This window comes from Lampetra fluviatilis, chromosome 63, assembly GCF_964198595.1.
Source record: "Lampetra fluviatilis chromosome 63, kcLamFluv1.1, whole genome shotgun sequence".
Classification (NCBI taxonomy): Eukaryota; Metazoa; Chordata; class Hyperoartia; order Petromyzontiformes; family Petromyzontidae; genus Lampetra; species Lampetra fluviatilis.
The window spans coordinates 7,184,906-7,196,142 of NC_136337.1; the positions used below are offsets into that span (position 1 = coordinate 7,184,906).

The window sequence follows — 11,237 nt, forward strand, 5'->3', positions numbered from 1 at the left end:
GCAGAGGGTTTGCCGCCTCCTCTCATTCCCACCACGAACCCCGGCGTGGACCCAACCCCGGTGGAGTTTCTCGGCCAGCGCCAGGCCTCGGCACGGCGTCCGTGACGACGCGGGGGCAGAGGGACGTCGCCATACCAGAGGTCGCAACCGGGTACCCGATACCCGTACCCTACCCGATACCCAGCTACCCGTACCCGGCCGGGTAAGGGTAGCCGTTTGTGACCCTGGTGCGGCCGGGTACGGGTAGGGGTAAGGAATCAAAACCCGTTTGCGACCTCTGCGCCAGACGCAGAGGAGCACTTCGGGAGTAATGAGCGTTGGTCAGTCTGCTGTGAAGGCAGCGGTGTGTGTCTGTGGTGTGTGTGTGCTGTGTGTGTGGTGTGTCTGTGGAGTGTGTGTGGTGTGTGTATGGTGTGTTTGTGGTGAGTCTGTGGTGTGTGTGTGGTGTGTCTGTGTGGGGTGTGTGTGTGGTGTGTGTGTGTGGTGTGTGTGTGGTGTGTGTGTGGTGTGTGTGTGGTGTGTGTGTGGTGTGTGTGTGGTGTGTGTGTGGTGTGTGTGTGGTGTGTGTGTGGTGTGTGTGTGGTGTGTGTGTGGTGAGTCTGTGGTGTGTGTGTGGTGTGTCTGTGTGGGGTGTGTGTGGTGTGCTTGTGGTGTGTGTGCAGTGTGTGTGCGGTGTGTGTGGTGTGTGTGTGGTGTGTCTGTGTGGGGTGTCTGTGGTGTGTGTGCGGTGTGTGTGCGGTGTGTGTGTGTGGTGTGTGTGCGGTGTGTGTGTGGTGTGTGTGCGGTGTGTGTGCGGTATGTGTGCGGTGTGTGTGCGGTGTGTCTGTGTGGTGTGTCTGTGTGGTGTGTCTGTGGTGTGCCTGTGGTGTGTGTGTGGTGTGTCTGTGGAGTGTGTGTGTGGTGTGTCTGTGGTGTGCCTGTGGCGTGTGTGGTGTGTGTGGTGTGTCTGTGTGGTGTGTCTGTGGTGTGCCTGGGGTGTGTGTGCGGTGTGTGTGTGGTGAGTCTGTGGTGCGTGTGTGGTGTGTGTGCGCTGTGTGTGCGGTGTGTCTGTGTGGTGTGTCTGTGGTGTGTGTGCGGTGTGTGTGTGGTGAGTCTGTGGTGCGTGTGTGGTGTGTGTGCGGTGTGTCTGTGTGGTGAGTCTGTGGTGTGTGTGCGGTGTCTGTGTGGTGAGTCTGTGGTGCGTGTGTGGTGTGTGTGTGGTGTGCCTGTGGCGTGTGTGGTGTGTGTGGTGTGTCTGTGTGGTGTGTCTGTGGTGTGCCTGTGGTGCGTGTGTGGTGTGTGTGCGGTGTGTGTGCGGTGTCTGTGTGGTGAGTCTGTGGTGCGTGTGTGGTGTGTGTGTGGTGTGCCTGTGGCGTGTGTGGTGTGTGTGGTGTGTCTGTGTGGTGTGTCTGTGGTGTGCCTGTGGTGTGTGTGCGGTGTGTGTGTGGTGAGTCTGTGGTGCGTGTGTGGTGTGTGTGCGGTGTGTCTGTGTGGTGTGTGTTTGGTGTGTCTGTGTGGTGTGCCTGTGGTGTGCCTGTGGTGTGTGTGCGGTGTGTCTGTGTGGTGTGTCTGTGTGGTGTGTCTGTGTGGTGTGTCTGTGGTGTGTGTGCGGTGTGTCTGTGTGGTGTGTCTGTGTGGTGAGTCTGTGGTGCGTGTGTGGTGTGTGTGCGCTGTGTGTGTGGTGTGTGTGCGCTGTGTGTGTGGTGTGTCTGTGGTGTGCCTGTGGTGTGTGTGTGGTGTGTCTGTGGTGTGCCTGTGGTGAGTCTGTACAGCGGTCTTCAAAACAGCGACCCCGGTACCAGATCTCGGCTAGAAATAAATTCCCGTCACCCGCACGACAGATGCCAAGCCCGCAAGGTGGCAACCCCGCAAGGTGGGTGTGTGGATGACTGAGTGGTTGAGTGTGCTGGCGAGTGAGTGGCTGAATTAATGGCTGGGTGAGTGGGTATGTAGGTGAGTGAGTGGGCGGGCGGGTGAGTGAATGAGTGGAGTGCACGTGCTAAGTTGGGCTGGTTACCACCTTCTAACGGCTGCAGACGAAGCCCGGGCACACGTCTCAGTCAGCACGAGATCTCTCGCCACAGCCGCGTGGCCGAACGTGATCATGAAGTCCCACGCGGCCGTAGCGGCACTCGGTCTCGACGACAAATCGCGATTCCTGCCGCCCTAACACAGACGCCAGTACCCGGACTGGTGGCAACGTTCCTCCAACTAGATGCAGATCGAGGGGGGGGGGGGAGAAGGGATTGGTGGGGGGTAGGGGGTGTCGGAGGAGGATTTTGTGACACGTTTGGTCATTGAAAATGTTAAAAAATTTGCAATAAAACAGAACAACAACACACGAGGGTGCAAAACGACGCCACAAGCACGGGTTCTGTACCACGTGATTCACGTTTACGACGTCACCACGCGTGTGACGTCAACCCGCGTGTGACGTCACCCCGCGTGTGACGTCACCCCGAGTGTGACGTCAACCCGCGTGTGACGTCACAACGCGTGTGACGTCACCCCGCGTGTGACGTCACCCCGCGTGTGACGTCACCTCGCCGACGCCTCCACAGATACCTTTTAGCTCTGCGTGGTCGTCATCGTCGTTTACAATCGCCAAGTGGGAGACCCTCAACCAACTGAAGAGGGCGCAAATAAAAATGGCCGCTACGTGGTGCATCATCCTCCTCCTCCTGTGCCTTGGCGAATTCTCTCCCTCCACGCTGTCCATGACTGCCCACCCTGACCCTCCGGTTTCCCAGCGTGGACGTTGTTTAACCATCTCCACGCCGCTTTCGTGCCGACTGGTATTGTAACCTTCTGACCCCGCGCCCCGACCTGGACGCCTGTGAAAAAAAGAGCTTCATAGCTCATCGGATTTCTCCAGGAGAAGTTTAAAAAAAACCCAAAACATCCGATTCCGGACTCGCCACCGGCGTTAGCCGTGGGCGGGAATCGAACTCGGCGCGTTCGCTGCGTTCGCATCGGCGGTGCGCCGACCACCGGCACACATCGCCGCATTCGCCACGGCAGTGGAAAAAACAAGGACGAGTTAAGAAAAACCTTGCACACGCGTGGATTCACGTTGACGCTTTCCAGCATGCGTTCGTCTCCGAAAGTCGCTGCGTCGGCAGAACGAAAGGTGACTTGGTAGCTGTGAGTGCATTAAGCGATTGCATAATACAAGTCTTGCTGCTCGGGGTTTTGTCAAAGATTTGGGGGGGGGGGGGCCTTCGATCAATGTACCCAGTTTTCTGCAGAGCGAGTTCCCCGATGACAACACGATCTTCGGAAGCCTCGCTCCCATTGGATCACGGCAACGTTACGGACGGACGCGACGAGTGGAGCGTGTTACAGTAAACAAATCAAACTCAAACTAGAAACGATGATTTTAGTTTACCAGCTGTAAGGCCCCACACTGAGATGTGTGACTCTGTTTCAGAGGCGACCCGTGGTCATCGCAGATGATGGCCCAACAAAGTGGCTTAGCATCATCACGTGGACATTGAAAGCAGCAGACAAATGCCGTGAACGCGTGACGTTCACTCTAAAAACGGAGGGGGGAAAAACGGGGGACCCGGAGAAAAATCCACGCGACCCCTGGGAGAGACACGCAAACTCCAAATATACAGCAGCAGCAGGCGTCGGGGTCGCGATCGAACCCACGACCTCCTGCATACCAGGCGATGTAGTTAACATCTCCCAGCCACCGTGATGATGATGATGCTGCTGCTTCATTGGCAGTGGTGCACATGGACAAGAAACAACAACAACAACAACAACAAACTCGGAACGCTCGTCAACAACAACAACAACACTACTTCATAGCAGATACAAACAAAAACTTCCGAAAGTATACCGGGGTCCCGTTAAAACAACACAGACAAAGATCCCCCGTGTAGCCTTGAGCAGACTGCTGGGGCAAGTGCAGTCACGTGGCACGCGATGGGGTGGGTGGCCAGCACCACCACGCCCGGCCCCCTTGAGATGCTCGCTGCCAGCGGCTACCGTTGTTCTTGTCCTTGATCGGGAACCGAACTCGGGTGCCTGTCGTGACGTGCACGCTAACCACTGCGCCACCGCTCCCAAAAACCGGTGTTCCATTCATACAACCAACACACACAGAACAACAACAACAATCACAACAGACTGCTGGGGCAAGTGCTGTGAGCGGCGAAGTGGCAACACCTGTGCTGAAGCTAGGATCTTACAGACGAAGGAGGTAGTGGGGTGGAGTCAACACCACGCCCGACCGCCTTTGTCTCCCCCAATGCTGTATAGAAACGTATACCGGTGGTGTCCCGTTAAAGAACCAACACACGTGACAAAGACAAAGATCCCCCGTGTAGCCTGTAACAGACTGCTGGGGCAAGTGCTGTTAGCGAGCACCTATGAAGGCCGGCAAGACACACGAGGGGATGGGTGGCCAGCACCACGCCCGGCCGCCTTTATCTCTCCAGTGGCGATGTTTACTACACACCGCACCAGGTACTCATTTGAGGCCGAGTCGACCTAGGGGAGGCCCAGGACCGGACACACGTAGACACGCACACGTAGACATACACACGTAGACACACGTACACACACACGCAGACACACACGCAGACACACACGTAGACACACACGTAGACACACACGTAGACACACACACACACGTAGACACACACACACGTAGACACACACACACGTAGACAAACACACACGTAGACACACACACACACGTAGACACACACACACGTAGACACACACGTAGACACACACACACGTAGACACACACACACACACACACGTAGACACACACACACGTAGACACACACGTAGATACACACGTAGACACACACACACGTAGACACACACGTAGACACAAACACACGTAGATACACACGTAGACACACACACGTACACACACGCACACGTACACACACACACACGTAGATACACACGTAGATACACACACACGTAGACACACACACACGTAGATACACACGTAGACACACACACGTAGATACACACACACGTAGTCACACACACACGTAGATACACACACACGTAGACACACACACACCTACACACACACCTACACACACACGTAGACACACACACACGTAGACACACACACGTAGACACACACACACGTAGACACACACGTAGACACACACGTAGACACACACACACGTAGACACACACACGTAGATACACACGTAGACACACACACACGTAGACACACACACACGTAGATACACACACACGTAGACACACACACACGTAGATACACACACACGTAGACACACACACACGTAGACACACACACGCAGACACACACACACCTAGACACACACGTAGACACACACACACACCTAGACACACACGTAGACACACACACGTAGACACACACACACGTAGACACACACGTAGATACACACGTAGACACACACGTAGACACACACGTAGACACACACACACGTAGATACACACGTAGACACACACACGTACACACACGCACACGTAGACACACACACACGTAGATACACACGTAGACACACACACACGTAGACACACACACACGTAGATACACACGTAGACACACACACACGTAGATACACACACACGTAGTCACACACACACGTAGATACACACACACGTAGACACACACACACCTACACACACACGTAGACACACACACGTAGACACACACACACGTAGACACACACACACGTAGACACACACACGTAGACACACGCACGCTGACGTCAGGGCGAGCACGTGATATGTACTGATGTTCATCAGCAACACAAATGGCAGGCGATCAATCAAGACGGGGGGGGGGTCCAGCGCTTATCTCTCCGGGAACAAAAACACGACGAGGCTCCCGCAGCAGCCAGCTGCTGCTGCAGCCTCCTCCACCACCTCCTCCTCCTCCACCACCACCTCCTCCTCCACCACCACCACCACCACCTCCTCCTCCTCCACCACCACCTCCTCCTTCAACAACAACAACCACTCCCCCCCCTCTCCTCCTCCACCACCCCCCTCCACCACCCCCCTCCACCACCCCCCTCCACCACCCCCCTCCACCACCCCCCTCCACCACCCCCCCTCCACCACCCTCCCCGTCTTTTGTTTGAGACCCCGCGAGACTTTTTCACTCTACTGCCGCTGCACGTGTGCGTAGGGGGTGTGAATGCAGGTGTGTGTGTGTAGGTGTGTGTGTAGGTGTGTGTGTGTAGGTGTGTGTGTGTAGGTGTGTGTGTGTAGGCGTGTGTGTAGGTGTGTGTGTGTAGGTGTGTGTGTAGGTGTGCGTAGGGGCTGTGAGTGCAGGTGTGAGTGCAGGTGTGAGTGTAGGTGTGTGTGTGTAGGTGTGTGTGTAGGTGTGTGTAGGTGTGTGTGTAGGTGTGAGGGCAGGTGTGTGTGTGTAGGTGTGTGTGTGTAGGTGTGTGTGTGCAGGTGTGTGTGTGTGCAGGTGTGTGTGTGTGCAGGTGTGTGTGCAGGTGTGTGTAGGTGTGAGTGCAGGTGTGTGTATGTGTGTGTGCATGTGTGTTTCCAGATGTGTGTGCAGGTGTGTGCGTAGGGGGTGTGAGTGCAGGTGTGTGTGTCAGTGTGTGTGTGTGCAGGTGTGTGTGTGTAGGTGTGTGTGTGAGTGCAGGTGTGTGCAGGTGTGTGTGTGCAGGTGTGTGTGTGTGTAGGTGTGAGTGCAGGTGTGTGTATGTGTGTGTGCAGGGGTGTTTCCAGATGTGTGCAGGTGTGTGTGTGCAGGTGTGTGTGTGTGTGTGCAGGTGTGAGTGCAGGTGTATGTGTAGGTGCAGGTGTGTGTGCAGGTGTGTGTGTGCAGGTGTGTGTGTGCAGGTTTAGGTGTGTGTAGGTGTGTGTGTGTAGGAGTGTGTGTGTAGGAGTGTGTGTGTAGGAGTGTGTGTGTAGGTATGTGTAGGTGTGTGTGTAGGTGTGTGTGTAGGTGTGTGTGTGCAGATGTGTGTGTGCAGGTGTGTGTGTGAGTGCAGGTGTGTGTGTGCGTAGGGGGTGTGAGTGCAGGTGTGTGTGTAGGTGTGCGTAGGGGGGGTGTGTGCAGATGTGTGACTTGAATGTGTTTTATTGCACTGTGAATGAACTGCACTGTACTATTGTGTGTGTGCAGGTGTGTGTAAAGGTGTGTGTGTGTAAAGGGGTGTGTGTGCTGTGTGTGTGCAGTACTGTGTGAGTGTGCTGTGTTTGTGGTACTGTGTGTGTGGTACTGTGTGTGTGGTACTGTGTGTGTGTAGCGCTGTGTGTGTGCTGTGTGTGTGCTGTGTGTGTGTGCCGTGTGTGTGTAATACTGTGTGAGTGGTACTGTGTTTGTGTCTGCTGTGTGTGCTATGTGTGTGTGCTGTGTGTGTGCTGTGTGTGCTGTGTGTGTGCTGTGTGTGTGTGCTGTGTGTGTGCTGTGTGTGTGCTGTGTGTGTGTGCTGTGTGTGTTGTGTGTGTGTAGTACTGTGTGAGTGGTACTGTGTGTGTGTCTGCTGTGTGTGTGCTGTGTGTGTGTGCTGTGTGTGTGTGCTGTGTGTGTGTGTGTAGTACTGTGTGTGCGTGTGTGCTGTGTGTGTAGTGCTGTGTGTGTGTGCTGTGTGTGTGTGTTGTGTGTGTGTGCTGTGTGTGTGTGCTGTGTGTGTCATGTGTGTGTAGTACTGTGTGCGTGTGTGCTATGTGTGTGTGCTGTGTGTGTGTAGTACTGCGTGAGTGCTACTGTTTGAGTGCTACTGTGTGTGTGCTGTGTGTGTGTGCTGTGTGTGTGCTGTGTATGAGTGGTACTGTGTGTGTGCTGTGTGTGTGCGCTGTGTGTGTGTAGTACTGTGTGTGTGTGCTGTATGAGTGCTGTATGAGTGGTACTGTGTGTGTGCTGTGTGTGTGTGCTGTGTGTGTGTGCTGTGTATGAGTGGTACTGTGTGTGTGCTGTGTGTGTGCGCTGTGTGTGTGGTACTGTGTGTGTGCTGTGTGTGTGCGCTGTGTGTGTGTAGTACTGTGTGTGTAGTACTGTGTGTGTAGTACTGTGTGCGTGTGTGCTGTATGAGTGGTACTGTGTATGTGGGTCAGTGTGTGTGTGTCTGTGTTCGTGTGGGGAGCGGTGGTGCAGCGGTTAGCGCTATGCTGTGTTACGAATCCGGCGACCTGAGTTCGATTCCCGCTCACGGCCAACACCGCCAGTGACGATTATCTGAGCCGGTCCCGGGCCTCCCCCAGGTCGACTCAGCCTCAAATGAGTACCCGGTATGATGTGTAGTAAACATCGCTACTAGAGAGACAAAGGCGGCCGGGCGTGGTGTGGGCCACCGACCCCCTCGTGTACTGTGCCGGCCTTCATAGGCGCTCGCTAACAGCACTTGCCCCTACAGTCTGTCACAGGCTACACGGGGGATCTTTGCCTTTGTGGTATCCAACCACTGGGGGGGGGGGGGGATACAAAGACGGTCCGGGCGAGGCTGCGGGCCCAAAGCGACGACGCTGCGGCCTTTGCAGGCCGGAGCACTTGCCGGTCATCTCAGTCACCTGCCGGTCATCTCAGTCACCTGCCGGTCATCTCAGTCACCTGCCGCTCATCTCAGTCACCTGCCGGTCATCTCAGTCATCTACCGATCATCTCAGTCGACTCATGGGTACCCGCAGGGTCTGTCAGCAGAGAGCCCTCGACACTTCAACGTGGCGTCAAGGTGCACCTAGCCTGGCACAGGCGACGTGGTGACGTCACCGCCACTGAGTGGTGTGTGTGTGTGTCTCTGTGTGTCCGCTCGCTAAAGACACTTGCCCCAATAGTCTGTGAAGGCTATCCGGGGGATCTTTGTCTCTTCCCCCGTGCATGTTCCTGTGCGTGTCTGTCCGTGTGTGCATCTGTCCTGTGTGTGTAGACGTCTCCTGTGTCTCTGTGTCTGTCTGTGTGTCTCTGTGTGTGTCTCTGTGTCTCTCTGTCTCTGTGTGTCTCTGTGTGTCTCTGTCTCTCTGTGTGTCTCTGTGTGTCTCTGTCTCTGTGTCTCTGTGTGTCTCTGTGTGTCTCTGTCTTTGTGTGTCTCTGTGTGTCTCTGTGTGTCTCTGTCTCTGTGTGTCTCTGTGTGTCTCTGTCTCTGTGAGTCTATCACTCGCTGTCCCCTATCTGTATATCTGTGTCTCCCACGTGTCTCTCTGCGTGTCTATCACCACTGTGTCTCTGTGTGTCTCTGTGTCTCTGTGTGTCTCTATCTCTGTGTGTCTCTGTGTGTCTCTGTCTCTCTCTCTCTCTGTGTGTCTATGTGTGTCTATCACTCGCTGCCCCCTATCTGTGTATCGATGTCTCCCACGTGTCTCTCTGTGTGTCTATCACCACTGTGTGTCTATCACCACTGTGTGTGTCTCCTATCTGTCCATGTCTCCCGCGTGTCTCTGTCTCTGTGTGTCTGTGTGTGTCTGTGTGTGTGTCTCTGTCTCTGTGTGTCTCTCTGTCTCTGTGTGTCTATCACCACTGTGTCTATCACCACTGTGTGTGTCTCTCTGTCTCTATGTCTCCCACGTGTCTCTCTGTCTCTGTGTGTCTATCACCACTGTGTGTGTCTATCACCACTGTATGTCTCCTATCTGTCCATGTCTCCCGCGTGTCTCTCCGCGTGTCTGTCTCCTGTACGACGCCACGCGTCTCTCTATCCACCCCCCTCTCTCTGCAGTGTCTGTCCGTGTCTCTGAGTCTCCCTCCTCGCGTGTACAACACTCTGTCTCCTCTCTCCCCGTATGCGTCTCTCCCCCTGTCTCTCCCCCTGTCTCTCCCCATGTCTCCCCGTGTCCCCCCGTGCCCCCACGTGTCTCCCCATGTCTCCCCTCCCGTGTCTCTCGCCGTGTCTCCCCCTGTCTCTTGCCGTGTCTCTCAGCCGTGCCCCCCCCCCCAACGTCGTCTCCCTCCCTGCCCCCCCCCCGTGGCGTCGTCTCCCGGCACTCCGCACTTACCTGCGAGCTTGCGCGGCGCCTGCTGTTTCACGCGGGGCATGCTGCTGCTGCTGCTGCCTGCCGCTCTGCCGCTCCAGGCGCGTGTCCGAGCATAGCACGCGGGGCGCAGCCGAGGAGGGGAGCAGCCAGAGGATGGAGGAGGCGACGCCGCTTCGCCCGGTCTCCCCCCACAGGGGTCGGGGGTCTCTCCTCCCTCCTCCTCCTCGTCGTCGTCCTCCTCGTCTCGGCCCGCAGCTTCCTTCCTGCAGCGGGGCTCGAGTCGGCCCGGGGCGCGATGTCCGCCTCTCTCTCTCTGTGTCTCTCTCTCTCTGTCTCTGTCTGTGTCTCTGTGTGTCTCTCTGTGCCCGTGTGCTGTTGCCTGTCGCCTGCACACGTTGAGTGGAAGAGGCTCGCTCGGGTAGATCGCGGTGCAGTCGTTCGCCGCCCTCTCTCCCTTCTCTCTCTCTCTGCCTTCTCTCTCTCTCCCTTCGTGTTCTCTCTCTCGACGCCGCTCCGCTTACCTCGCCCGCTCTATCGCCCCTCTCGCACGCTACGGCGTGGGGCCCCGAGCGGGAGGGAGGGGGGGAGGCAGGGAGGGGGCAGGGAGGAAGGGAGGCAGGGAGGGGGAGAGGGGGAGAGGGAGGGAGAGGGAGGGAGGGGACAGGGAGGGGGGAGGGAGGGAGGGGGGAGGGAGGGGGGAGGGAGGGGGGAGGGAGGGAGGGGGGAGGGGCAGCAGCGCGCATTGGGCGCGGTGATCGCTGCCAGTCAACGGAGCCGAGTCAATCAGCCTCGACCACTCACACACAGCCCCATCACTCCCACATCATCACTCCCACATCATCACTCCCACATCATCACTCCCACATCATCACTCCCACATCATCACTCCCACATCATCACTCCCACATCATCACTCCCACATCATCACTCCCACATCACTCCCACATCACTCCCACCCACATCATCACTCCCATCCACATCATCACTCCCACCCACATCATCACTCCCACATCCCCCCCCCCCACGCGCTCACCAAGTCACACACACGCACGCGGCGTGCGAGGGGAGGTTCCCGCACTCCGCCTGCGCGGGCGAAGCGGCGAACCGATGGAGGCCGGCAGAGTGCAACGACGGGGGTAGGGGGGGGTGGGGTAGAGGGGGGGGGGGTAGGGGGGGGGTAGAGGGGGGGGGGGGTAGGGGGGGGTGGGGGGGGTAGGGGGGGCCAGCACCACGCCCGGCCGCCTTTGTATCTTGCGGTGGCGATGTTTGATACGGAGCATCGGGGTGCTCGTTTGAGGTTGGGGGTGCGAGAGGCCCAGGACCGCTTCAGGGGAACTCGTCACCGGGGTTGGGGAGCC

At 56.9% G+C, this 11,237-nt stretch overlaps 1 protein-coding gene across 1 annotated transcript in view; it reads right to left on the reverse strand.

Annotated features, from left to right (window-relative positions):
• Positions 1-10,480, reverse strand: part of LOC144951768 (teashirt homolog 3-like) — a 79,499-nt gene extending 69,019 nt beyond the window's left edge. Inside the window, 1 exon segment of the mRNA XM_078882132.1 lies at positions 9,901-10,480. Coding sequence (XP_078738258.1) covers positions 9,901-9,940 — 40 coding nt within the window. The 5' untranslated portion in view covers positions 9,941-10,480.
• Positions 10,481-11,237: the final 757 nt, after the last annotated feature.